Raw genomic sequence first — 25,991 nt, 5'->3', positions numbered from 1 at the left:
GAACCAGCACTGGGCTCATTCCATAAAACAATGCTCTCTGTACTCAGCAGCGTGGACAATTCTGATTGGCTGTTCTGGATTGCTACTCGCCGCTTTCTGAAGCTATGAAAGCTGTTGGAGCTCCATTTCCTCTCCCATGTGAAATATGACCAGAAGTGTGTTCACCGACCACTAGCCATTAAAATTATTTAAAAAAATAAATAAATCAGCATAAGGGGCGGAGCTTACTATCAATGCAATGTGTCCCTTGTGCTACTGGCTCCTGTTTTCGTTGAAATCCTCCGCCGATGATCGCCCCCCCCTTTCCCTCCTACTCCCGCCACTGTAATCTTCCAGTGCAGCAAGAAGGCTGACTATGCCCGCCTCCCATACTATACCAACCTATGAATGGAGGAGGGAGACCTGTCATTCATCCACCCATCCTCCATTCATAGATTGTTTTTCACCGATATAAGCTGTAGTCCAGCTGCTGTGAATGGAGATTGGGACGGTAAAGGGCGGGCACAGTCAGAACTCTTAATGACTGCATAGGACTGGTCTCTCGGCTCTATTAACCCCTGTCGTAATGGAAGATTGTGCTGATTGGAGGAGGAAGATTTCTACTAATGCAGGAGCCAGCAGCTCGTGGCACACATTGCATTGGGACTACGTACTTTGCCTTGCATTACTATTTTTATTTTTAAACTAAGATTTTAATATCGTCACCCTCCAAGCTAAGTGCCAGTAGCCAGGCAGGGGCTCGCCCCATAACCCTGAATTGTCAGTGCTTCTAGAAAGAAACAGCTGACGGCACTCTGGTAGATTTCAACCCGGGTGTAACTTTGTTACCTCCTCCTCCAATGTATTGAATCCAAAAGATGATTGCTAAGATGAAACGCGTCGGAGGAGGTGGTCCCAGTGGGGGAGATTAGTGCACTCAGAATCTGGTGCAGCTGTGCAAGGCAGCCAATCAGCTTCTAACTTCCGCTTGTTCCATTAAGCTTTGACAATAAAACCTGGAAGCCGATTGGTTTCTATGCTGAGCCGCACCAGATTTTGCACGCTTCAGTTTTAGTAAATCCACCCCAGTGTGTTTGCTCAACCAGAATATTAAATATAATAATCTGTACTGAATTTTAACTGGTGTGCCGCCAGCTTTTTCTTGAAGTTAGGCCCCTTTCACGCCTATGCGACCCTAAAAGTCGCACAATTTTGCCTGGACTATGCCTATTGCTATGGCCCTCAAAATGCATTCAAATTGGCCCAAAGTAGTGCAGAGACCCCCTTGAAAACGCACAGATATGAACGGTACTCATTGGAAATCATGGAGTACGACTTGTCATGCAACTCTGCAGTCCCAAATCGCAGGACAAGTCGCACAAGTGTGAAATTGGCCTTGCGTGCAACTGCTGCACTCCAGTGAGACTGGGAAACTTCTGATGGGATTTCAGTGCTGATGGAGATACTCTGGAATACAGAGAATAGACCACCGGGCTTCACACCTGGTGTCTGTACATACCAGGAACAAATAAGTCAGCAAAATTCTCTCTATAAAGTTTGATCCCTGCCCGCTGCCCATTAAAGATGGCGGCTCATTAGGCGTCATGGGTGGCGATGAGTTTAATTTTCTGCATGTGGGCGCGGGAGCATTTGGCGAAGACACTTTTGATGATCTGCAGAGGAACGTTCTTCCCGCTGAGATAAATTTTATTTTGGCAGTCCGGGAGGCAGGTGGTGGCGGCGGCGCCATCTCCTCTCTTCAGCATCCACACGTAAGCCAGAATGTATCCGGTCATGAAGGCGTCAAAGCCGGCTCTGTGGGTTCCCGCGTCAGACGTGCTGGGGGTTTTCCGCTTAGGGGGCGGTACATGGTGACCCCCTTCAATGATATTGCTTGGCTGATTGTCTTTTAGCAACAATTCTGAGTCTACAGTCGCTGGAGGTCCGTTGTGGTCTCCACTCTGATTGGACAATACTCTCTGTATGGGCACGTCCTTCATCTCTGATTGGCCCATAAGGGTTTCCTCCATCAAGCAGTCTCCTTTCTCAGTCTCCATGTTTTCCGGTCCTTTCTCCTCTTCTTCTGGGGTATCAGAAGGGTCCATTAAGGGTTTGCTACAAGGGAGTTCTATGCTCACTATGAGTTCCTCTTTCTTCTCTTCCTCTTTCTCCGAGGTATCAGAAGGGTTCACCCTGGGCTTTCTACAAGGGGGTTCCATGCTCACTATGTGTTCTTCCTTCTGCTCCTCTTGCTCTGGGGTATCAGAAGGTTCCACCATGGGCTTTCTACAAGGGGGTTCCATGCTCACTATGTGTTCCTCTTCCTTCTGATCCTCTTGCTCTGGGGTATCAGAAGGGTCCACCATGGGCTTTCTAGAAGGAGGTTCCATGCTCACCTCTTCATGGGTCTCTTCTCCTTGTGCTGCGGCCTTTTTCCTCTTCCGTCTCCTCCTCTTCTTGTCCGATTTTCCCTTCTCATCTTCATCAATGATCAGGTCAATGTTGTGGGAGAGAACGCACTTCGGCCCGTTGGGGCACCAGCCGTACGCCTGCAATACATTGGACATGTTACACATGAGGATAGGATCACAATCAGCATGGTATTTTTTTTTTCACAGGTCTCGGTGTTCATCCAGCAAGCCCATCCCCCACAGTTAGAAAGCACCCCCTAGAGACACATTTAACCCTTTGAACACCCCTGGTGTTAACTCCTTCCCTGCCAGTGTCATTACAGTAACAGTGCATATTTTTAGTACTGATCACTGTAGTAATGTCACTGCCCCCCCCCCCCATGAATGTCAGCTAGGGGTCCGATCTGTCCGCCGCAATCCCGCTAAAAATTGCTGTTCGCCGCCATTACTAGTAAAAAAATAAATAAATAAAAATGACAAATCTTTCCCCTAGTTTGTAGACGTAATAACTTTTGCACAAACCAATCAATATACACTTATTGGGATTTTTTTTTACCAAAAATATGTAGCATAATACAAATTGGCCTAAAATGATGAAAAAAATTTGATTTTTTTTTGTATTGGGAATGTTATATAGAATGTGAAAAAAAAATTTATATATTTTTTTCAGAATTGTTGCTTTTTTTGTTTATAGTGCAAAAAAATAAAAACCGCAGAGGTGATCGAATACCACCAAAAGAAAGCTCTATTTGTGGGAAAAAAAGGACATCAATCTTATTTGGGTACAGCGTCACACGACCGTGCAATTGTCAGTTAAAGTAACGCAGTGCAGAATCGCAAAAAATGGCCTGGTCATTATGGGGGTAAATCCTTCCGGGGTTGAAGTGGTTAAAGGGGGAAACCATTTCCAATGTAAATCTGTACAACTTCCTTTAAAGCCTGTGGTGTGTGAAACACACTCAGACTAGCACCTGGTGCATAAAAAAGTGCACACCCGCAAACGTGAGAGACACAAAAAGTGCACAGGGAGTGCGAATGGTCCACCTCCGAGGAGGACAGAACCTGACCGTGATCCCTTGGGGTGCAAGACTCCTGATAGGGACTGAGGTACTCACTGGTTCGCCTGGCTGAAACCAGGCAAACCCCATTCTCTGGGAGGACTGCTGAAACAGCTCACCCCAAGTACTAGGTGGGGCTCCCCCGAAGGGAGACCCCATGAGAGAGGGCGAACTAAGCCAAAAGGCCATATCCACCCCCTCCCAAGACATTCAAGGTAGGCCCGAGGAACCACACCCTACTAATCATGTGAAAAAGTAAGATAGTAAATGTAATAATATACTGCGCCAACCTCAATTCATCTCCATAAACCCATATAAGCAGTCAACACAAGATCCTGAATATCAGATCAATAAAGCAATAAAAAGTAGGTGTAGTGCTAAACACATAAACAGCCAGTGTCCTTATCCAAGGGAGAAAGACAGGACCAAAAAGGGTATCCAAATATTCATATAGTGAAAATCTTGTGTAAGTAGTGGAGGGCGACACCCCCTGATGACGTCCCCTAATGACGAAACGCGTAGGGAGGAGCCAACGACGCGTGACATATACACAAGCAGAGGAGGCGGCGGCCATCTTGTTGGTTGTCAACCGGCGGTGTGGATGTAAAAACGCCAACATATCGCGTTTGATGTACGATTTTAAAATGTAAGTTGCTATCTTTTTTATTAAACTATTTTGGACATACTACACTATGAGAGGTGTCTCTTTCTGTATGGTTTGAGGACATCATCTGGCACCTAGAGAGGAACTACGGTGTGACTGTTGGGAGAACCCTATGATCATACCAGCTACATATAGGAGATCCTGCCTTATATTGACCTTTGTAATGAGGATCAATACGGTCTGCTAAGAGGCTTTATGATTGGGTGCTGGTGACGATTCCTCCACTACTTACAGAAGATTTTCACTATATGAATATTTGGACACCCTTTTTGGTTCTGTCTTTCTCCCTTGGATATGGACACTGGCTGTTTGATATGTGTTTAGCGCTACACCTACTTTTTAAAAAGTGCAGAGTGACAAACTACAAAGAAAACAACACAAACGAAAAAGTGGGGAAAGGGAAGTGGAGAAGTGCATAGTGACAAACTGCAAGACCTTGACCGACCCTTCGGCCAGGAATAAAAAATTCCTCTGGTCCCGGCCAAAAGGTCCAGCCCTAGAGGCAGCTGTGAAAAAAGTGTGTAGGTGTAGTGACACTCAAGATGAGCTCCCCCACCTGTGAGAATTAAGGCACCCCGGGGTTGCCACCCCAGGGGCACATACACCATGGGCTTTTTTTCAGGTTCCGGACTTCGGCCAGACCAGGCAAGCCACATCCCTACAACTTTATTTTTTTTATTAAAGCCCATGGTGTGTGAACACACTCAAAGACTAACACCCGGTGCTTAACCACTTCCATACAGAGCAGTTAGACCCCCTTCCTTCCCAGACCAATTTTCAGCTTTCAGCACTCTCACACTTTGAATGACAATTGCTCAGTCATGCTACACTGTAACCAAACAAAATTTTTATCATTTTTTTCACACAAATAGAGCTTTCTTTTGGTGGTATTTGATCACAACTGGGTTTTTTTTTCTTCGTGATATAAGCAAAAAAAGAGCAAAAATTTTGAAAAAAAAACACTTTTTTTTAGTTTCTATTATACAATTTTGCAAAAAATTAATTTTTCTTCATACATTTGGGCCAAAATTTATACTGCTACATATCTCTGGTAAAATTAACCCAAATTAGTGTATATTATTTAGTCTGTGTGAAAGTTATTGAGTCTAGAAGCCATGGTACCAATTACTGAAAATTGATCACACCAGATGTACTGACTGCCTATCTCCTTTCTTGAGGCCCTGAAATGTCAGGACAGTACAAATACCCCCCAAATGACCCCTTTTTGTAAAGTAGACAGTCCAAGGTATTTAGTAAGAGGCATGGTGAGTTTTTTGAAGTTATAATTTTTTCCCACAATTCTTGGGAAAATGAAGAAAAAAAATTTTTTTTCTTTTTTTTCCCAAAACGTTGTCAATTTATAAGCTATTTCTAACACATAGTATGTACACAGCAAAAATGACACCCCAAAATTCATTCTGTTACTCCTTCTGAGTATGGTGATACCACATGTGTGAGCCTTTTACACAGCCTGGCCACAAAAAGAGACTCCACGTCCAAGAAGCACATTCAGGGGTTCTAGGAGCATAAATACACATAAAACTTTCTTACTACCTATCACACTTTTCAAGGCCCTAGAGCACCAATACAATGGAAAAGTCCACAAAATGACCCCATTTTGGAAAGCAAACACTCCAACGTATATTCTATGAGGCAATATGGGTCCTTTGAACATATCATTTTTTTCCACAAGTTTTTGGAAAATGTGGGAAAAAAATAAAAACTTTTTTTTTTTACACAAAGTTGTCAATTTATAGGATATTCCTAACACATAGCATGTACACAGCAAAAATGACACCCCAAAATACATTCTGCCACTCCTCCTGAGTATGGCAATACCACATGTGTGAGACTTTTTCACAGCCTAGCCATATAGAGGGGCCTAACATCCAAGGAGCACCATCATGCATCCTAGCCCACTTGCCTAGGCCTATTTTTGACATTTGGTGTTTACAAGCTAAAATCAGTTGTTTTGCTAGAAAACTGCTTAGAACCCCCAAACATTATATATTTTTTTTTAGCAGAGACCCTAGAGATTAAAGTGGAGATTATTGCAATATTTTTTATCACACCGTATTTGCGCAGCGGTCTTCCAAACGCATTTTTTTTGGAAAAAATTCACTTTTTTTAATTAAAAAATAAGAAACCAGTAAAGTTAGCCCAATTTTTTTCCATAATGTGAAAAATAATGTTACGCCGAGTAAATAGATACCCAACATGTCATGTTTCAAAATTGCGCACGCTCACGGAATGGCGACAAACTTTGGTACTTAAAAATCCCCATAGGCGACAATTTAAAAATTTCTACAGGTTGCCACCTTTGAGTTACAGAGGAGGTCTAGGGCTCAAATTATTCCCCTTGCTCTAACGATCGCGGCGATACCTCACATGCGTGGTTTGAACACCATTTACATATGTGGGCGGGGTTTCCACATGCGTCGCTTCTGCGCGCGAGCTAACGGGGACAGGGCACTTTAATTTTTTTTTTTTTTTTTTTTTACTATTTATTTTATTTATTATTTTTTATTTTTACACCGTTTAACAAAAAATAAAAAAATTGATCATTTTTATTTCTATTACAAGAAATGTAAACATTACTAGTAATAGAAAAAGGCACGACAGGACCTCTTTTTGTGAGATCTGGGGTCAAAAAGTCCTCAGATCTCACAAGTACACTAAAAGATAGAAAAAAAAAAAAAAAAAAAAAAAATTATTATATAAAATGAAAAAAAAAAAAAAAAAAAAAAAAGGACATTTAAACCGGTTGCTAGGCAACAACATTTTCCGTAGCTCCGGTCCTCCAAGACCATAGAGTCAAGTGAGGGCAAGCTTGCCCTCACTCGACATCCTGTCTGTGAGGATCCGGGACCGGATCGTTTTCCCCGCTGTCGGTGGGTCCGGTAAGCGGGGAAAAGGACCGGAACGCGTCGGGAGGGGGGGGGGGGCGCGAATCCGCCGCTGGGACCACCCTTATCGGAAAGCCAACCGTCCAGCGTTTAAAAAAATACCAGGGTTATGGCAGCTATCTGCTGCCATAACACCGGTATTTAGGTTTAAACGGAGGACGTATATAAACCTTTTTGGACTTGGACATGGTGGCTGTATGAAGGGTGACAGGTACTCGGGTACTTTGTTGGGCAGGTGACAGGCAGGTGACAGGTACTCTGGTACTGATGAGTAGGTGGCAGGTACTCGGGTACTCCGATAGGCAGGTGACAGGTACTCGGGTACTCTGATGGGCAGGTGACAGGCAGGTGATAGGTACTGATGAGTAGTACTGATACTGATAGGTGATACTGTACTGATGGGTACTGATGATCAGTACTGATACGTGATAGGTACTGATGAGTACTGATGAGTAGTGATGGGTAATGATGAGCAGGCGGCAAGTACTCGGGTACTTCAGGCGTCAGGTACTCTGATGAGCAGGTGGAAGGTATTCAGGTACGCAGGTACTCTGATGACAGGTACTCGGGTACTCTGATGACAGGTACTCGGGTACTCTGATGAAAGGTACTCGGGTACTCTGATGATGGGTACTCGGGTACTCTGATGACAGGTACTCAGGTACTCTGATGACAGGTACTCCGTTGACAGGTAATCAAAGTATCCGAGTACCTGTCATCAGAATACCCGAGTATCCGTCATCAGAGTACCCGAGTACCCATCATCAGAGTACCCGAGTACCTTTCATCAGAGTACCCGAGTACCTTTCATCAGAGTACCCGAGTACCTGTCATCAGAGTATCCGAGTACCTGTCATCAGAGTACCTGCGTACCTGTCATCAGAGTACCCGAGTACCCATCATCAGAGTACCCGAGTACCCGTCATCAGAGTACCCGAGTACCCGTCATCAGAGTACCCGAGTACCCGTCATCAGAGTACCCGAGTACCCGTCATCAGAGTACCCGAGTACCTGTCATCAGAGTACCTGATGGGCTGGTGACAGGTACTCGGGTACTTTGATGGGCTAGTGACAGGTACTCTTTATTGGGGGGGGGGGGGGGGGCAATCAGTGTGTTTGGGGTGCACTGTATTTGGTAACTAGCTGTTACCACACTCTCTTCCTCACACAGGATCAGTGTGTGAGGAGGAGAACACGGTGACAGCTAGTTACCGTGTTCTCTGTTGACATTTGTGACCGGCTGTGATTGGACACAGCCGGTCACGTGGTAAAGAGCCAATTTCATTGGCTCTTTACCTAGATCGGGGATCGACTCTGTCCGAGGGACGAGCCTCGTCCCCGATCGCTGCTCTGCGCGCCCCCGGGGGCGCGCATTGCAGAGAGAACGAGCGGCTCGTGCAGGAGCCGCTCATGTGATCGGCTGTGACTGACACAGCCGATCACATGGTAAACAGCCAATTTCTATTGGCTGTTTACCTTGATCAGGGATGGGCTATGTCTGAGGGACGAGCCTCACCCCCGATCGCCGCGCTGCGCGCCCCCGGGGGCGCGCAGTAGCAGCTAAAGCGGGCGGACGTCATATGACGGCCGCCCGGAACGGTAAAGCCATCCTGCCGGCGTCATATTACTATGCGCCGGTATGGATGTGGTTAAAAAAGCGCACACACGCAAAACGTGAGACACACAAAAAGTGCACAAGGCGTACACATAGCCCTCCTCCAAAGAGGAAGGGCCCTAACCCTGATCCCCCGGGGTGCAAGACTCCCGACAGGGACTGAGGTACTCACTATGGCCTGCCCAGCCGAAACCAGGCAGACCCCGTTCTCCAGGGGGACTGCCGAAACAGCCCACCCCGAGTACTTGGTGGGGCTCCCCCGAAGGGAGATCCCATGAGAGTGGGCGAACTAAGCCAGAAGGCCATATCCACCCCCTCCCAGGACGTTCAGGGCAGGCCCAAAGACCTACGCCATACTTGTCGTGCAGTGACAACCAAAAAAGGGACAAACGTGACACACAACAAAGAAAAAAAGAGTGGGGAAAGGGAAGTGGAGAAGTGCTGGGTAGTGTCAAAGTGCAGGACCTTGACAGGCCCCCCGGCCAGGAATAAAAAAATCCTCTGGTCCTGGCCAAAAGGCCCGCCCCAAGAGGCAGGTGCAAAAAAAGTGTGATGGTGCAGTGACCAAGGTGCCAAAAACTCAAAAGTGAATTGCGCCTCACCAATGAGAATTACGGCACCCCTGGGCTGCCACCCCAGGGACACGTACACCACGGGCTTTTTTCGGTCCCGGCCTTTGGCAACGACCAGTGCAGCCTATCCCCACCAGCAGACATTGAAACATGAACAGCTTAGCCCCATCCCTACAACTTTTTTTTTTTTTCTTGAAACACACTCAAAAGACTTCACCCGGTGCATAAAAAAGTGCACACACACAAACGTGAGGAACACAAAAAGTGCACAGGGTGTGCGAACACAAATGGTCTTCGCTTTCGAAGAGGTAGGACCCGAACCTCGATCCCCCGGGGCGCAAGACTCCTGACAGGGATTTAAGGTACTCATGGTCTGTCTGGCCGAAACCAGACTGACCCCGTTCTTCAGGGGGACTGCAGAAACAGCCCCCACCGAGTACTAAGTGGGGCTCCCCGAAGGGAGACCCCATGAGAGAGGGCGGACTAAGCCAAAAGGCCATATCGACCCCCTCCCAAGGCTCAAGGCTGGGCCCGAGGACCCACACCCTACAAGTCGTGAAGTGAAAAAAAGGTGATAGAAAGTGACAAACTACAAAGAAAAAAACACACACAAACAAAAAGGTGGGGAGGGGGAAGTGGAGAGGTGAATTAGTGCCCTTGTGAAAATACAAGGGCAGGCCTTCCGGCCGGAATAAAAATTCCTCTGGTCGAAGCCAAAAGGCCTTGCCCAAGAGGCAGGTGCTTAAAAAAGTGTATGGTGCAGTGACCATGGTGCCGAAAAACTCAAGGCGAGCTGCCCCTCACCAGTGAGAATTAAGGCACCCCTGGGCTGCCACCCCAGGGGCACATACACTACGGGCTTTTTCTACCCCGGCCCTAAGGCCAAACCGAGTGTAGCCCTATCCTACCAGGAGGCATCAGAACTTTAGACAGCTTAGGGTGAGCCTGCCTTCAACTGGGGACAAGCCTTTTGCAAGGCCAGATTCAACCCAGGAGGAAAGGCCCTCCCACCGCCATCCGCCGTTCCTTACCAATCACATCCAGGAGCAGTACTAACTGGCCACAGATCCAGTTTTCTCGCTCCCTTCAAATCAGGAAGGCAATGAAACCATCCGGCTTTCTCTGGTTTGGCCTACTCCGGTCCTCCAGTTACGCCCAGAGCGCCCCGGTTAACTTCGGCCACCACCGATACTAACCTTCCGGTTCCATACCAACACTGATAAGAACAGATACTACACTTGATCTTAGCCAAAAGCCCCATCCCTACAACTATAATAATAACATACTTCCAAAGATTCACAATCCAGCCAGGAGAAAACAAATTTGAGCTGCATTGACCACGAGAATCCCCCGGAGTTCACTTACAGAGAACCTCTCGCAGATGTGCGGGTCGTCTGTGGCTGAGCTGGCGGGTTCCTGGTCGGGGAGGGAGCACAGGCGGTAGTCCACGTACGCCGACATGCTGGCGGAATAGTGACAGAACTCTATAGAGAGGTGGTTGGTGCTCGAGTCCATTCTCCGACCGTTCTCACGCTTGCTGCAAGACAGAAAACAACGTTCCAAGGTTTACAAAGGGTCAGGAATCCTGAGGTAGAATGCGGTCGTTGTAATTTTTTATGTCACACGGTATTTGCGCAGTGGTTTTTAAACCCAATTTTTTTGGGAAAAAATACACTTTAATGAATTAAAATAAAAAAACAATATATACCCCAATTTTTTTTTATTTTATATAAAATGTAAAAGATGATATTTCACCGACTAAATAGAAACCGAACATGTCATGGCATCAAACTACGGTACTTCAAAATCTCCATAGGAGATGCTTTAAAATATTTTTACAGGTTATCAGTTTAGAGCTACAGTGAGGTCTAGCGCTAGAAATGTTGCTCTCGCTCTAATGTTCGCGGCGATTCCTCACATGTGGTGCGAACACCGTTTACATATGTGTGCGCGACCTACGTATGCGTTCATTTCTGTGCACGACCACAGAGGGATGGGGGGGGGGGGGGGCGCTATTTTTCTTTTCTAATTTTATTTTTACACTATCCCTGTAAACATCCCTTGTAATAAAAATAGAGATGACCGGCCCTCAAAAAGCCCCAAATCCCGCCTTTACCTTTAAAAGCAAAAGATCAAAAAAAAAAAAATAGATTACCGTAAAATCCTTCATTGGCAGACGCAGCTCTGCTTAATCATAGACTATAGGGTTATGCTCCTCCCACTAAGGATAGGCACTAGGCGGAAAAAAACTTGTACACGCCTATAGGAGCTGTCCCAGCAGGCGTAACCCCTCAGGCTTTGCTATACCAAAAAGAGTTGCGTTGCAAGCAGTGACAGAAAAAGACCCCATAACTCAAAAAAGAGAGGGTGCTGCGTCTGTCGATGAACTTCAGAGAAAAGGATTTTACGGTTAGTTCTAACAAAAATCCAGTTTTCTCTGTCGTTCATCGACAGGCGCAGCTCTGCTTAATCATAGACTATAGGGTTATCCCAAAGCAGTAAAAAACATGAGGGGTGAGAACAAGACAGGAACAAAAAAACCTGAATGCCCCAATGGCCAAACGTAGCCAACCAGGTAAAACAGAGCTCAACCAGAAACAACTGGAGCTCCCCCGAAACAACGAACCTCACCATACCACACTACAAGGCAGACACCACTCCGAAACAGATCCGCTCCCACCCGGGATGGGGGTGCTGTTAGCCAAAGGGAGGCTGCGACTCAGGGCGTTCCAGGTCGTCTGCGTCCCGTTGAGAAGATCCACTCGCAGGCTTGTCCCCATCCATCGGGGGACTGTCGTGACGAGGCCTAGCTCTGGACTTTAACCTGCTCACGCTCGCAGGCCAGGCTGGGAGACCTTAAGGATCTATATTATCCAGTGCGAATACCAGCCGGCTGTTGCTTATAGTTCCTCTGGATCTTGGTCCTCAGGAACTAACTAGAAAAAAATAATAAAAAAAAAAATCACAAAACTTTCCCTGTTACAGCTAAGACCGAAGTCCCAGCAGGGAACTAGGTCCTATCCCTAACACTAGGCAGAACAAACTGTTTGAGCATAGCAGAGCCTGAGGGGTTATGCCTGCTGGGACAGCCCCTATAGACGTGTACAAGTTTTTTTCTGCCTAGTGCCTAGTGGGAGGAGCATAACCCTATAGTCTATGATTAAGCAAAGCTGCGTCTGTTGATGAATGATAGAGAAAAAGTGTTTACTTCCGCCCTAGATTCAGTGATGTCATGACGTCACTCCGGTCCTCCAAGGCCATAGAGGCAATCAAAGACGATGTGGTTTTTGTGCGCCTCTGTGACCAGCCGTCCGATCATTTTTCGGGCGCTCCGGTAAGAATGGTAAGCCCGAGAAACACTGGCGAGCGCCGCTTCTAAAAGCAATCGAGTGGCTAATGAGCTGCTCCGACCACTTTCACGAGAAAGCCAGACGCCGACTGAAAAAAAAAAAAATATATATATATATACTGGGGTTATGTTTGATAGCTTCAGCCATACCCCGGTAAACCACTTGCCAACCGCAACGTATATAAATGTATTGCAGTTGGCAAGTGGTTATGGGCATTGTACACTATTGGATGTTTTTATTATAACTCCTCATTGGTGTAGTTCTGTTTCCTGCGTTGCTGGTTTCCTTACCTTGTAATGATGGACTAACAAGTTGTGGTTGCAGTTGGTAGGGTCATGGCTGATCGATCTTCCCTATGTCCACGTATTCATTCACCTAGCTCAGGGATATGCAAACTGTGGCCCTCCAGCTGTTGCAAAACTACAAGTCCCATCATGCCTCTGCCTCTGGGTGTCATGCTTGTGGCTGTCAGAGTCTTGCTATGCATCATGGGACTTGTAGTTCTCAAACATCTGGAGGGCCACAGTTTGCATATCCCTGACTTAGCTTGTCCCTATTCTATAAAGGGACAGGCAACTTCCAATCAACACCTCATCGTTTCCTCTGTGTTGTATCACAAATGTGGGTGTGCGAATGTGCTAGAAGACTGCGCAATGCTCTATCTGTTAACTGCTCCACCTGCTTGTGTCGGTTTCAGATTCAATTAATCAGCTCTCATCGGCAGAGCACTAGAGAGAGACCCAGGGATTGTGGGGTATATAGTTTCTTCACAGGAAGTGTCAGTTCTTACACTACTGACAAGTGTTATTCTGTGCAGTGACATGCCTCAAGTTTCAAACGAACAAAGTTCTGACCCTGGAATGTGAAGATTTAGCCTACAGGGCTGTTCACACTAGCAGCAAGGGCTGCCGCTCCTCTGAAAAGCAAATCTATGCTCAGATCACTTTTCATTGGTGTTTGACAGGTGACGAGGCACCCCCACCCCCCAACACCAATAAAACTACTTAAAACAGAGAAGTTTGTTGACAGAATCTGAGGCTTACCATTTCTTATAGGCGTACTCCAGGTAAGAGGCGGTGAAGCGTGTCTCAAACTCCGAGGCGTATTTGGTGTCGTAGATGCCGGCCGGGAACATTTCTGAGAGGTCGGCCACGAAGTTCATTATCTTCTCGGGGAGCTGAGCGTAGAAGGACTGATAGAGGAAAGCCAGATCTATCAGGCCGTTGTGGAGGATGAGAGGCTTGCGGGCCTGCAGCAGCTCCAGGAACAGGGTGCGGACACTCTGCAGGCGCCGCTCATCGCTCTGCATGGTCAAAGAGGAGATTTATTATTATATAGCGATCTGTCGCAGATACAAATCACACCTTACCAGGACATCCAATATTTCTGATTTCATACCAATACAACAAGCAAACCTTTACTTTCTCAGTGTTAACTCCTCTCCGGCGTTTCTTTAATCTCCCTGGCGGTATTCCCGAGTGTGGCTCAGGGTTAACTTTCAGTACCAAAAGCGGTAACCCCTGAGCCACAATCGGGATTACCCCAGATTCACACTCACCTTCCCTGCGATCCCCCACCGTCCTCACACTCTCTCCCCGCTCTGTGCTCGGCCAATGCTGGCACCTGTCTTCCGGTTCCCTTCCCTGCGATTCCCCAGCCGTCCTCCCCCCGCCGTCCTCCCGCTCTGTACTCGGCCAATGCCGGCACCTGTTTCCTTCCCTACGGGCGTTGCGACGCAGGGGGGGTGGAACCGGCGGCAAATTCAAAAATGTAAATACACCAAATGAGATGATAGAAAGCTGTGATCCTAACGGATTACACTGTATCATCCCATTTCACCACAGGATCTCACCTGGTGACTTTTCCAGTGCCCTGCCTGTGATTTTCCAGTGCTTTGTGCCTAGAAAATAGAGAATGACCATGGCGTACAAAAAGCGTTCTTTTTGCGAGAAAGCGCTTTTAGACGAACTGGAAAACAGCGACAGTGAAACTGAGTTACTTGAAGAACTGAGCGATAGCGATTGGTGGGAAAAGTCATCATCAGGTATGGAAAGGGAGGACAGCGACGATTCTGATGTCTCTTTCTGGCACATAGTTGTGGAATTTGGGAAGAATATCAAATGATTCTTCAGAATTTCCAACGGATCGATGTGCCAGAAAGAGACATCAGAATCGTCACTGGCGTCACTTTCCGTACCCGATGACGAATTTTCCCACCAATCGCTATCGCTCAGTTCTTCAAGTAACTCCGTTTCGCTGTCGCCGTTTTCCAGGGCTTTTGCTCAAAAAGAACGCTTTTTGGACGCCATGGTCGTTCTCTATTTTCCAGGCACAAAGCACTGGAAAATCACAAGCAGGGCACTGGAAAAGTCACCAGGTGAAATCCTGTGGTGAAATGGGATGATACAATGTAATCCATTAGGATCACAGCTTTCTATCATCTCATTTGGTGCATTTACATTTTTGAAATTGCTGCCGGTTCCACCCCCCTGCGTCGCAACGCTCGCAGGGAAGGGAACCGGAAGACAGGTGCCGGCATCGGCCGAGCACAGAGCTAGAGGACGGCGGGGGATCGCAGGGAAAGGCGAGTTTTAAAAAATAAAACAGATTTCTATGCAAATCAAAGTACCGCTTTTAGCACAGAAATCCGGACATAATCAGACCGCCTGGGCGTTTCTTTAACTGGGCTCATACACTCAGGGGAGCGGGAAGATCTGCCTGGTTATGTGACAACTGTGATTGGTTGTTACAGAGTTCACATGATCAGCAACTGGTCTCACTGGTTCCTGATCATTCGTACAGATGGAGAGCGGTCTTTGAAAGTTCGGTCTCTGTGCTAGGAGCGCTCTCAGCACAGAAATCTCTGTCACCCATAGACGCTCATGTGTGGCATGTGGGCGTTAAAGTCCACCCTCTTTGCCACTGCACATACGCGTTACGTCAGAGGCAAGAGATTAAACATTTGCTGACCGCATCATGAGGATGTACGGCGGCAAAGCAGCCTCCTTGTGCTGGATCACTTTATAAATGGAAAGATCTGGCACCAAGGATATCGATTGTATACCACTACAAAGGAGTCGCTACAAACTGCTGCTAATTGTCTGTAGGTTGTCCAACATCAGAGGTAAATAGAAAAATAAATCAGCGCATGTTTATTCTTCCCCCAGTTAGTATAAATGTCATCTTTCTACCTAAGGTGCTCGTGCAACAAAGTGATGAACCACTTGCTGACTGCTTACGCCATATTTACTGCGGCAGGCCGGCCCCTACAGGCAAAAACGATGTAGGTCCTCGTCAGCGGGGAAGCCAATGCAGCGGGCAGGCGGCTCCGATTGCCGCCTGACACCCGCGATCGCTCCCCGCTGAGAGAGGACGGTCGGATGTTGTAAACACAGCTGAACGTACTTCTCTTTGGAATGATCACAGAGATCATGTGATACTTCTATATAGGACCACAGATCTCTATGGTCATTTCACAAGCCACCCCCCCCCCCCCACAGTTAGAATCACTCCCCTAGGCTCACATTTAACCCCTTGATCACCCACAGGGTTAACCCCTTCCCTGCCAGTGTCATTATTACAGTGACAGTGCATATTTTTAGCACTGATTAATGTAGTAATGTCACTGGTACCCCCAAAAGTGTGAAAAATGTCAGTTAGGGGTCCGATCTGTCTGCTGCAATGTCGCAGTCCCAAAACAAATAAAAAAAAAAAAAAAAAAAATCGCAGATCGCAGCCATTACTAGTAAAAAAAAAAAAAAAACAATAAAAATGACATAAATCTTTCCCGTAGTTAGTAGATGCGATAACTTTTGCGCAAACCAATCAAAATACGCTTATTGCAATTTTTTTTACCAAAAATATGTAGCAGAAAACAAATTGGCCTCAAATGTTAAAAAATTTTGATTTTTAAATTTTTTTTTGGGGGGAATGTTATATAGCAGAATGTGAAAAATATTGTTTTTTTTTCGCTCTTTTTTTGTTTATAGCGCAAAAAAAAAAAAAAAAATAGCACAGGTGATCAAATATCACCAAAAGAAAACTCTATTTGTGGGGAAAAAAGACGTAAATTTTGTTTGTGTACAGCGTCGCACGACCGCGCAATTGTCAGTGCCGAATCGCAAAATAGGCCCTGGTCAATAAGGGGGAAAATCCTTCCAGTCTTAAAGTAGTTAACCAAAACGTTAAATCAACACTATATAAAAAATATGAGTACAATAAAATAAATATTGTATATGTAAAAAAAATCTATTATTGCATCAATACTTAAAAATATATATTATACATATATTGTGAATCCAAGGGAAAACATCCTAATAAAGTGTTCAAAAGTTGATAACCAATGTCGTATATTCTGTGACGTCCCAAGTGAATTGTTTAAAAAGTGCAAAAAGTGCATAAAACGTTGTGCAACTTCTGTGTAATCCTTCCACCGATCGCCCCAAACTCACTCACCAGATGAGGGGGCTGGGCTGGTAAAATGATAAACCAGCTAATGGAGCTAGGATGCCGGACACCACCGCGCATGCCAAACTCGTACTCGCGGCTCCAGAGCACGGCCAGAGGTGATGAGGTTATATTCGTATGAAAACGCTTTTCATCCGGAGTGTCGGGTAGACGCTTGTAAAATGTGAGTGTTATAACTGTTTTTAAATAAATAAATGAGTGAAGTTTTTTATATGGATTCTTCTTTCTGCTTAAATATTATTACTCTCACACATCCCTATGAGATTGCCTGTATATGAAGAACGGGAAGAACTACTATGAGAATAAATAGACTATACGTATAATATATATTTTTAGGCATTGATGAATTGATTACATATACAATATTTATTTTATTGTACTCATATTTTTAATAAATGGATTTTTGTAAAATCTTACCGTAAAATCCTTTTCTCTTAGCTCATCGACAGACGTAGTCCTCGGTGATACAGCACCTTCGGGTTATGTTACCTCCGCAGGAGCAGGACTAGACAGGAAATTAAAAAGCTCTGGCCACACCCTAGGGGCAGTCCCAGAGGGTATATCCTCTCTCTCTCTGCCTCAGCAAATCAGTTATGTGAAAAAGCAGTGCTTAGAGAATTTAACCCAACCCAACTCCAAAACAGAGGGGCGGGGACTACGTCTGTCGATGAGCTAAGAGAAAAGGATTTTACGGTAAGATTTTACAAAAATCCATTTTTCTCTAGCGCTCATCGACAGACGTAGTCCTCGGTGATACACCACCTTCGGGACGTCCCAGAGCAGTATCACAACTGAGGGGTGGGAAAATGGAAATCAAATCCCAATCTAGAAGGCCCAACCGGTGCCAACTAGAAGTTTACAATGCTCATCCTTAATGATGAGACTCAACAAAAAAATTTTCAAACAGAAAAAAACCCTCGAGGTAGACCACCGGTCTCCTCAAATTGCGGCCTGCAAAACCTTGCGGCCAAATGAGGCATCCGCCGATGCCGTCACATCAATTTTATAGAATTTTGTAAAGGTATGTACCGACGACCAGGTGGCCGCCTTACATACCTGGACCACTGACGCCTGATGGCGAAAGGCCCAGGAAGTACTGAGCGCTCGAGTGGAGTGCGCCCTAACAGGGAACGGAGGACTCTGACCCTTAATAGAATAAGCCTGTACCACCGTTTGTCTAATCCATTTGGCAATGGTCGCGGCAGATGCAGGCAAACCCTTTCTGGGGCCATCCGTGATCACAAAAAGTGAATCCGTCTTACGGAATGATTCCGTAGCTTTCAGGTATACCCTGATTGCCCGAACCACATCTAAGGAATGCAACGCATGTTCCCAATGATGCTTGGGCTGAGGACACAAGGAAGGTAGTACAATATCTTCATTCAGATGAAAATCTGAAACCACCTTGGGAAGAAAAGATGGCTTAGGATGAAGTACTACCTTATCCCTATGAATCACTAGGTATGGTGACTGGCATGATAATGCAGCCAGTTCTGACACCCTGCGAGCAGAAGTAATAGCCACCAAGAAGGCCACCTTCTGGGATAAAGTAAGCAAGGGAATCTCCCTGATGTTTTCAAAGGGAGGTTTCTGTAGAACCGACAAAACCAAATTAAGATCCCAGGGCGGTAAGGGCGCGCGGACTGGAGGAGCCAGGTGCCGCACCCCCTGGATGAAATTCCGCACCAAGGATTTGGTAGCTAAAGGCTTCTGAAAGAAGATTGCTAATGCTGAAACTTGACCCTTGATGGTGCTCAAGGCTAGCTTCTGCTCAACCCCTTGTTGCAAAAAGGCCAATATTCGAGTCACCGAATAGGTACGTGGAGGAAATCCTAAAGATTCGCACCACGCAATATAAGTTTTCCATGTGTGATAATAGACTTTGCTGGAAGTCGCTTTCCTTGCTTTAATAAGGGTAGGAATGACTGAAGCTGACAAACCTCTGTCCTTCAGTACTTGGGTCTCAATGGCCAGGCCATTAAACCCAGCGACTGTAAAGCATGATGGTAAATTGGTCCTTGAGACCACAGACACTCCCTGAGACGAAGTTCCCACGGAACGTCTACGACTAACATGTCCAAGTCGGCCAGGCCGGCTAGAGGAGGCCAGCCTAGAATTTCTAGGACCACTGGCGCTGACTGGATCTGAACCAGGCGTCCCTAGAGGTATCTGGCCCCGACCATCCGAGAAAGTCTGGTCGTTTTCTGTTCCCACACATTTATCAGATACCTGATTGTTATCAGGAAAGGTGATCTTTTCTGGTTGAACCTCAGGGACCGAAGTCCTCTAGACCGAAGACTAGAGGCTACTTGGCCTATCTGGTCAACCAGATCCGATTCCTGTGAGGTATCGGGACTAATCTTAGGAAAAGGTAAAGGAAAAGATCTATTCAGGGAACGGTAATAACCGCTTCCTGTAGTACTTAAATGTTGGAAGGGAAGAATCGCACCGGTAGTAGTGGTTGATGCTCGATCTAATGTCCTGAATACCGGTGAAAACGTCCCCCCACCCTGAAACCGGGTGGGGGCGCACCTTCAGGCTGTGTACTCCTTTGCTTCGGGTTTAGCTGGGTTGGTCCTTTGCTTGTCCGACCAGCCCTTCTTGAACCCTCCTGGAGGAGTCTTGCCTTTCCCGCTAGTACCAGCCGGGCGCCCTTTATGGGCGGTAAAGAAAGGTCCTCGCTTGTTGCGAGGTCCCTTAGCTTTAGCAGCCTGTGGCAAAAAAGTGCTCTTGCCCCCAGTGGCATCCTTAATGATTTCATCTAGGTTGGCCCCAAATAGACGATTCCCCTGAAAGGGGAGATTTGTCAAGGTCTTCTAGGAACCTAGGTCAGCTGACCAGCATTTTAACCACAGCACACGTCTGAGGATCACCGCTGTCTTAGATGCATGCCCTAATAAGGGAGTAGTGTCCAAGGCTGCGTCACAGATAAACCGTAGCCCTTGTATAATCTGTTCCATCAAATCAGATGTCTCCTGGGGAATATCTTTTCCCCTAAGATCTTGGCGTACCATTTTCGCCCATTCCGTAAGTGTCTGGGAAACTAGACCAATAACAATTACTGGTCTAAAAGCTGACCCTATCAGAGAAAAGATAGTGCGGGACTCTGCTTCCATCTTTCGATCCACCGGATCCTTAAAGGACGAAGTGTCCTCCACTGGGATAACCGTGGCTTTATTCAGCCTGGAAATAGGTGGATCCACCACTGGTGGTACCGTCCATTTCTTAATGATGGATTCCTCAAACGGATAGCGTCTAGCAATACGCTTGGAAATAGTAAAGGTACGTTTAGAATGCTCCCATTCTCCTTTAATCTGATTACCGAAACATTTAGGTACAGGAAAAGCCTTCACCGTTTTGATGGGCTTATTAGTACCAAAAGGAATCTCTGTTTCAGTTGCCTCTGCCGGTAAAGCCTCAAGTTTTAAGGTTTCCTGCACTGCCACAACTAGTGCGTCCACCAATGCTTCTTCCTGAATTATAGCGGGAGAAGAAGCGTCCTCCTCACTGTCTGAGGGGGCTTTACCTGGGATAACAGCCCTTGCAGAGGAACCTGCAACTGCCGTGACCACCTCTGAATCTGAGTCAGAGGTGTCAGATAGTATAGGGGTAGGCGGGGGTCGCTTCCTTGACCCCCGTCCCTGACAGGCCGCCTCCACCCGAGCCACCATAGACTCCAAAATTGCTGTAAATGACTCTATACTCTGTGCACCGGCGGGTCCCGTGGCCCCCTCGAGGGAAACAGGTGGGGGAATATGTGTGGCAGGGTCCATGATAATTCCAGTTACTTCCTGGATAATATAATTCAAAAATAAAACTTTTTTTTTTTTTTTTTTTTTTTTTTTTTTTTCGACCCCCAGCGCCACAAAAGCCCCTTAGTGTTACCTGCTAGGGATCCCTATCGATCGAGAGAGAGAGAGAGATAGACCCCCAGGCTCACCACTTGATGCTCAGAGTTTAACTGCAACAGGTTACAGCGCTGTCTTAACAAACAGGAAGTCTTTTGGCTGGCTGCCCAGGAAGAAAGGAGGCGGCTCCGCCCCTCTGCACGCCTTCCGGCGCCTCCCCCAAGCTCCACGAGGTGTTAGGATCACCTCAAACATGGCCGCCCCCATGCTGGAGACACGAGGCTCCGCCAAAATGGCGGCTCGTGCGATCCAGCAAAAAAAATGGCGGCGGCCTGTACTGAATAGCGGTGTGCTGCAGGGCACACAACACTCTCACTGCATGGGGATATGGCGTGGTTGGCGGTACCGGCCCTGGCGGACCGCATGGCCGTTCGGGAGGCCTGCTAATAGCTGGAGATCTGATTAGGAAGGCAGTCTACATGTCCGTGGCTTCTCACTGGTAGGTAGCTTATTCTTAACCCATAAGATTCCCAGAATGCCACAGATTACATCTTTAAGACATGTATACAATTAGATTGTTAGCTCCCAAACCAAGCCTCCTGGCTTTTTGCACACATAAAATCACACTCAAAGTAGGAGGATCTGTGTCATGTTGTAGGATAGAAAGGGACTCTATCTTACCATACAGAGAGGGGCCCGCTTTCACCACAACACCCGTCAGGGGGAAAGGGGGAACATACTACTCACCATACCGGAACCAGGCGGGCACCAACTCCTGACAGTACCCCTCTCCACCGGGGCGGGAGGGCTGTCGACCGATACGGACGCCGTGACTCATGGTCTTTGGCATTTCGGCGAGACGTTTAACTCGCGTGGACAGTCCTTTAATGGGACTTTGTCGCGGCCGACCCAGCGCGGAGCTATGGCCTGCACGCGCTCGTAGGCTGAACTGGGGTGACCACCGGATCTCAACATCCAGCCCGTCGCCCAGTTCAGCTTTCTTGCTTGAAGATCTCACAGGAACACTGGAGAAAAAAGCTGTCTAAAAAAAAATCCTTTAAGAAAAAATTCTTGCCAGGACCTAAGATCCCAGCAAGGTATCTAGGTCCTTACTCCTAACTAGACAGAAAATAACTGATTTGCTGAGGCAGAGAGAGAGAGGATATACCCTCTGGGACTGCCCCTGGGGTGTGGCCAGAGCTTTTTAATTTCCTGTCTAGTCCTGCTCCTGCGGAGGTAACATAACCCGAAGGTGGTGTATCACCGAGGACTACGTCTGTCGATGAGCGCTAGAGAAATAACGTTTTGATCATATTGATTAACCATTTCGTTGCACAAGCACCTTAGGTGGAAACATTTATACTAACTGGGGGGAGCATAAGCATGCGCTGATTTCTATTTCTATTTACCATGCTGGATCACACACACCTAGAACGTGATCCGCGTGCTCAGGCAAGGGGGGCGCGCGCCCGCCGGCTCGGCTTCATCACAGCACATGCCGATCACCAGGTCCTGGCCAATGATTGACAGACAGCACCCGGGGATGGGTTCTGATCTTCTCTGAACACACAAACGCTTGTAAGACACACATTTAACTCTTTGATCACCCTAAATGTTAACCCCTTCCCAGCCAGTGTCATTAGTACAGCTGCAAATATTTAGCATTGATCACTGTAATAATGTCACGGTCGATATCAGTGGCAGTCAGTCTGCTCGTCAGTCTGTTCCCCCCTCAGCGTCAGTTAGTGTCAAATTATCCACCGCACTATCGCAGTCCCGCTCTAAGTTTACTAGTTAACCGCTTGCCGACCGCCGCAAGTAAATTTACTGCGGCGGTCAGCCCCTGCCAGGCAGAGTGACGTTAATTAACGTCACTAGCCTGGGAGGGTCTGGGGAGCGAGCGCGCGCCCGCCGGAGGCACGCTCCCGCGCGGTCACGGACCCCCCCCCCCCGCGCGTGTGACCGGCGGACCCGATGTCCGCCGCTCACTCGGCGATCGTCGGGGGAGAGGGAGAAAGTCAGGCAGCTAGTGTAAACAAGCTGCCTGTCATTCTCCTCGGTGTTAAAACACTGATCAGACAGATCTACTATGTAGATCTGTTGATCAGTGTCCATTCACCTCAAGGCACAGCCAATCACAGTAGAAAGCATGCCCCTAGGGACACACACAGCCCCTCCCTCCCAAATAAAGTTAACCCCTTCACTGCCAGTGTATTTTTACAGTAACAGTGCATATGTATAGCACTGATTACTGCAGTAATGTCACTGGTAACCCCAAAAGTGTCAAAAATGTCAGTCAAGGGTCCGATCTGTCCACCGCAATGTCGCAGTACCGCAAAAAAAAAATCGCAGATTGCCGCCATTACGCGTTAAAAAAAAAAAACAACAAAAATGACAAAAATCTTTCCCTTTGTTAGTAAACGCGATAACTTTTGCGCAAACCAATAAAAATACGCTTTTTGCGATTTTTTTTTACCAAACATAGGTAGGATAAAACAAATTGGCCGAAAATGTTAAAAAATTTGGATTTTTACATTTTTTTTTTTGGGGAATTTCATATAAAAAAATGTGAAAAATATTGTTATTTTTGCAAAATTTACGCTCTTTTTTTGTTTATAGCGCAAAAAGTAAAAATCGCACAGGTGATCAAATACCACCAAAAGAAATCTCTGTTTGTGGGAAAAAAAGGACGTCAAATTCGTTTAGGTACAGCGTTGCACGACCGCGCAATTGTCCGTTAAAGTCACGCAGTGCCGAATCGCAAAATACCCCATGGTCGTTTAGCAGGAAAATCCTCCGGGGCTTAAGTGGTTAAAAAAAAAAAAAATTCCAGTATATATCCCATTGTTACTAGACGCGATAACTTTCACATTAACCAATCAAAATACACTTATTAGATATTTTTTGACATGTAGCAGAATACATTTTGCCCAGAATTTATTTAGAGATTTGATTTTTTTTTATTGGATATGTTTTATCTACTTGCCCGCCGCAGTTTTACTGTGGCAGGCTGGCTTGGCTGCACAAATCAACGTAGGGGGGGTAAGTTGGTTCTTGGTAGTGGTGCTGGCGGGCAAATGCAATCCCCCCCCCCATATGGCAGCGGGAATGCCGATCCACAGGACCGGGGGCCGCGACCGCTCCCCGCTGAGAGAGAAGGACGGTCGGATGTTGTAAACACAGCTGACCGTTCTTCTCCCTGGAATGATCATAGAGCACCTTCTATATAGGAACACAGGTCTCTATGATCATTTCACAAGCCACGCCCACATACAGTTAGAAAACACTCCCCTAGGGACCCTTTGATCACCCCTGGGTTATCCCTGCAAGTGTCATTATTACAGTAACAGTGCATATTTTTAGCACTGATTACTGTAGCAATATCACTTTTGCACAAACCAATCAAAATACGCTTACAGCAAGTTTTTTTTTTTTTAACAAAAATATGTAGCAGAATACAAATAGGCTAAAAGGATGAAAAAATGTGATTTATATATATATATATTTTTTTTGGGAATGTTATATAGCAGAATGTGAAAAATATTATTTTATTTTCAGAATTGTCGCTATTTTTTTGTTTATAGCACAAAAAATATAAATCACACAGGTGATCAAATACCACCAAAAGAAAGCTCTGTTTGTGGGGAAAAAAGACATCAATTTTATTTGGGTACAGCGTCGCACGACCGCGCAATTTTCCATTATAGTAACGTAGTGCCGATTTGCAAAGAAATGGCCTGGTCATTAAGGGGGAAAATCCTTCCAGTCCAGAACTGGTAATAGCAAAAAGTAAAAAATTGTATTTATTTATTTATTTTTTTAAATCTGGTCTTTTTTCGTTTATATAATAAAAAAAATTAAAAAACCCTGGAGGTGATCAATTACTACACTGGGAAAGCTCTATTTGTGTAAAAAAAAAAAAAAAAAAAGAGATTAATTTGTTTGGGTACAGTATCGCATGACCGCGCAATTACCGGGAAAAAGTAGCACAGTGCCGAATAGCAAAAAATTTCCTTGTCATGAAGGGGGGTAAAACCATCGAGAATGGAAGTGGTTTAACTGCAAGAAAATATCTAGTCATTAAACATTAAAAGGGACACGGAAGACAAAATTAAGACATGGGAAAAAAAAGTTAGAATGTGGAGGTATGCCCGGGAAGAACGTGGAGGTAATGCCCGGGAAGAACGCGGAGGTAATGCCCGGGAAGAACGCGGAGGTAATGCCCGGGAAGAATGTGGAGGTAATGCCCGGGAAGAACGCGGAGGTATGCCCGGGAAGAACGCGGAGGTAATGCCCGGGAAGAACGCGGAGGTATGCCCGGGAAGAACGCGGAGGTAATGCCCGGGAAGAACGCGGAGGTAATGCCCGGGAAGAACGCGGAGGTAATGCCCGGGAAGAACGCGGAGGTAATGCCCGGGAAGAACGCGGAGGTAATGCCCGGGAAGAACGCGGAGGTAATGCCCGGGAAGAACGCGGAGGTAATGCCCGGGAAGAACGCGGAGGTAATGCCCGGGAAGAACGCGGAGGTAATGCCCGGGAAGAACGCGGAGGTAATGCCCGGGAAGAACGCGGAGGTATGCCCGGGAAGAATGCGGAGGTATGCCCGGGAAGAATGCGGAGGTATGCCCGGGAAGAATGCGGAGGTATGCCCGGGAAGAATGCGGAGGTATGCCCGGGAAGAATGCGGAGGTATGCCCGGGAAGAATGCGGAGGTATGCCCGGGAAGAACGCGGAGGTATGCCCGGGAAGAATGTGGAGGTATGCCCGGGAAGAATGCGGAGGTATGCCCAGGAAGAATGTTTTTGGGTCAGTTGGCGTTACCTTGTCGTTGCCTTTGTAGTACGGGATCCCGCAGGAATATTGTTTATTGAAGTCAAATCCGTGTTGGACGAGGAACTGGACAGACTGCGGCTCGATGGTGTAATCCTCCATACACAGCAGTGTCAGGTTGTAGATCTGTGATAAGTAGACGTTCTTCCCCTATAGAGACACAGACAAGAAGATAAACATGGCGGACGTCAGCTCCAGACTACTCTGATTGGTGCTTTGTTGCCCTATAGGAGCCATGCTGCTTACCCTTACACCAGGGAACAATTTGTTTAACCGCTTGCCGATCAGCCG

General features: G+C 46.6%; 1 protein-coding gene across 1 annotated transcript in view; it reads right to left on the bottom strand.

The window, feature by feature from the left end:
- Positions 1 to 1,514: 1,514 nt before the first annotated feature.
- TOE1 (target of EGR1, exonuclease) overlaps positions 1,515 to 25,991 on the bottom strand; it is a 48,333-nt gene continuing 23,856 nt past the window's right edge. Inside the window, exons 5-8 of the mRNA XM_082265943.1 lie at positions 25,692 to 25,850; positions 13,599 to 13,858; positions 10,571 to 10,742; positions 1,515 to 2,528 (exon numbers count right to left, since the gene is read on the bottom strand). Of these exons, the coding sequence (XP_082122069.1) occupies positions 1,575 to 2,528; positions 10,571 to 10,742; positions 13,599 to 13,858; positions 25,692 to 25,850 (1,545 nt within the window). The 3' untranslated portion in view covers positions 1,515 to 1,574. The remainder of the gene's footprint in view (positions 2,529 to 10,570; positions 10,743 to 13,598; positions 13,859 to 25,691; positions 25,851 to 25,991) is intronic.

Source organism: Pelophylax lessonae (assembly GCF_965119305.1).
Source record: "Pelophylax lessonae genome assembly, chromosome: 8".
NCBI classification, from domain to species: Eukaryota; Metazoa; Chordata; class Amphibia; order Anura; family Ranidae; genus Pelophylax; species Pelophylax lessonae.
Note: the sequence above shows the minus strand (reverse complement) of the source record. Positions and strands in the feature narration are given on the sequence as shown.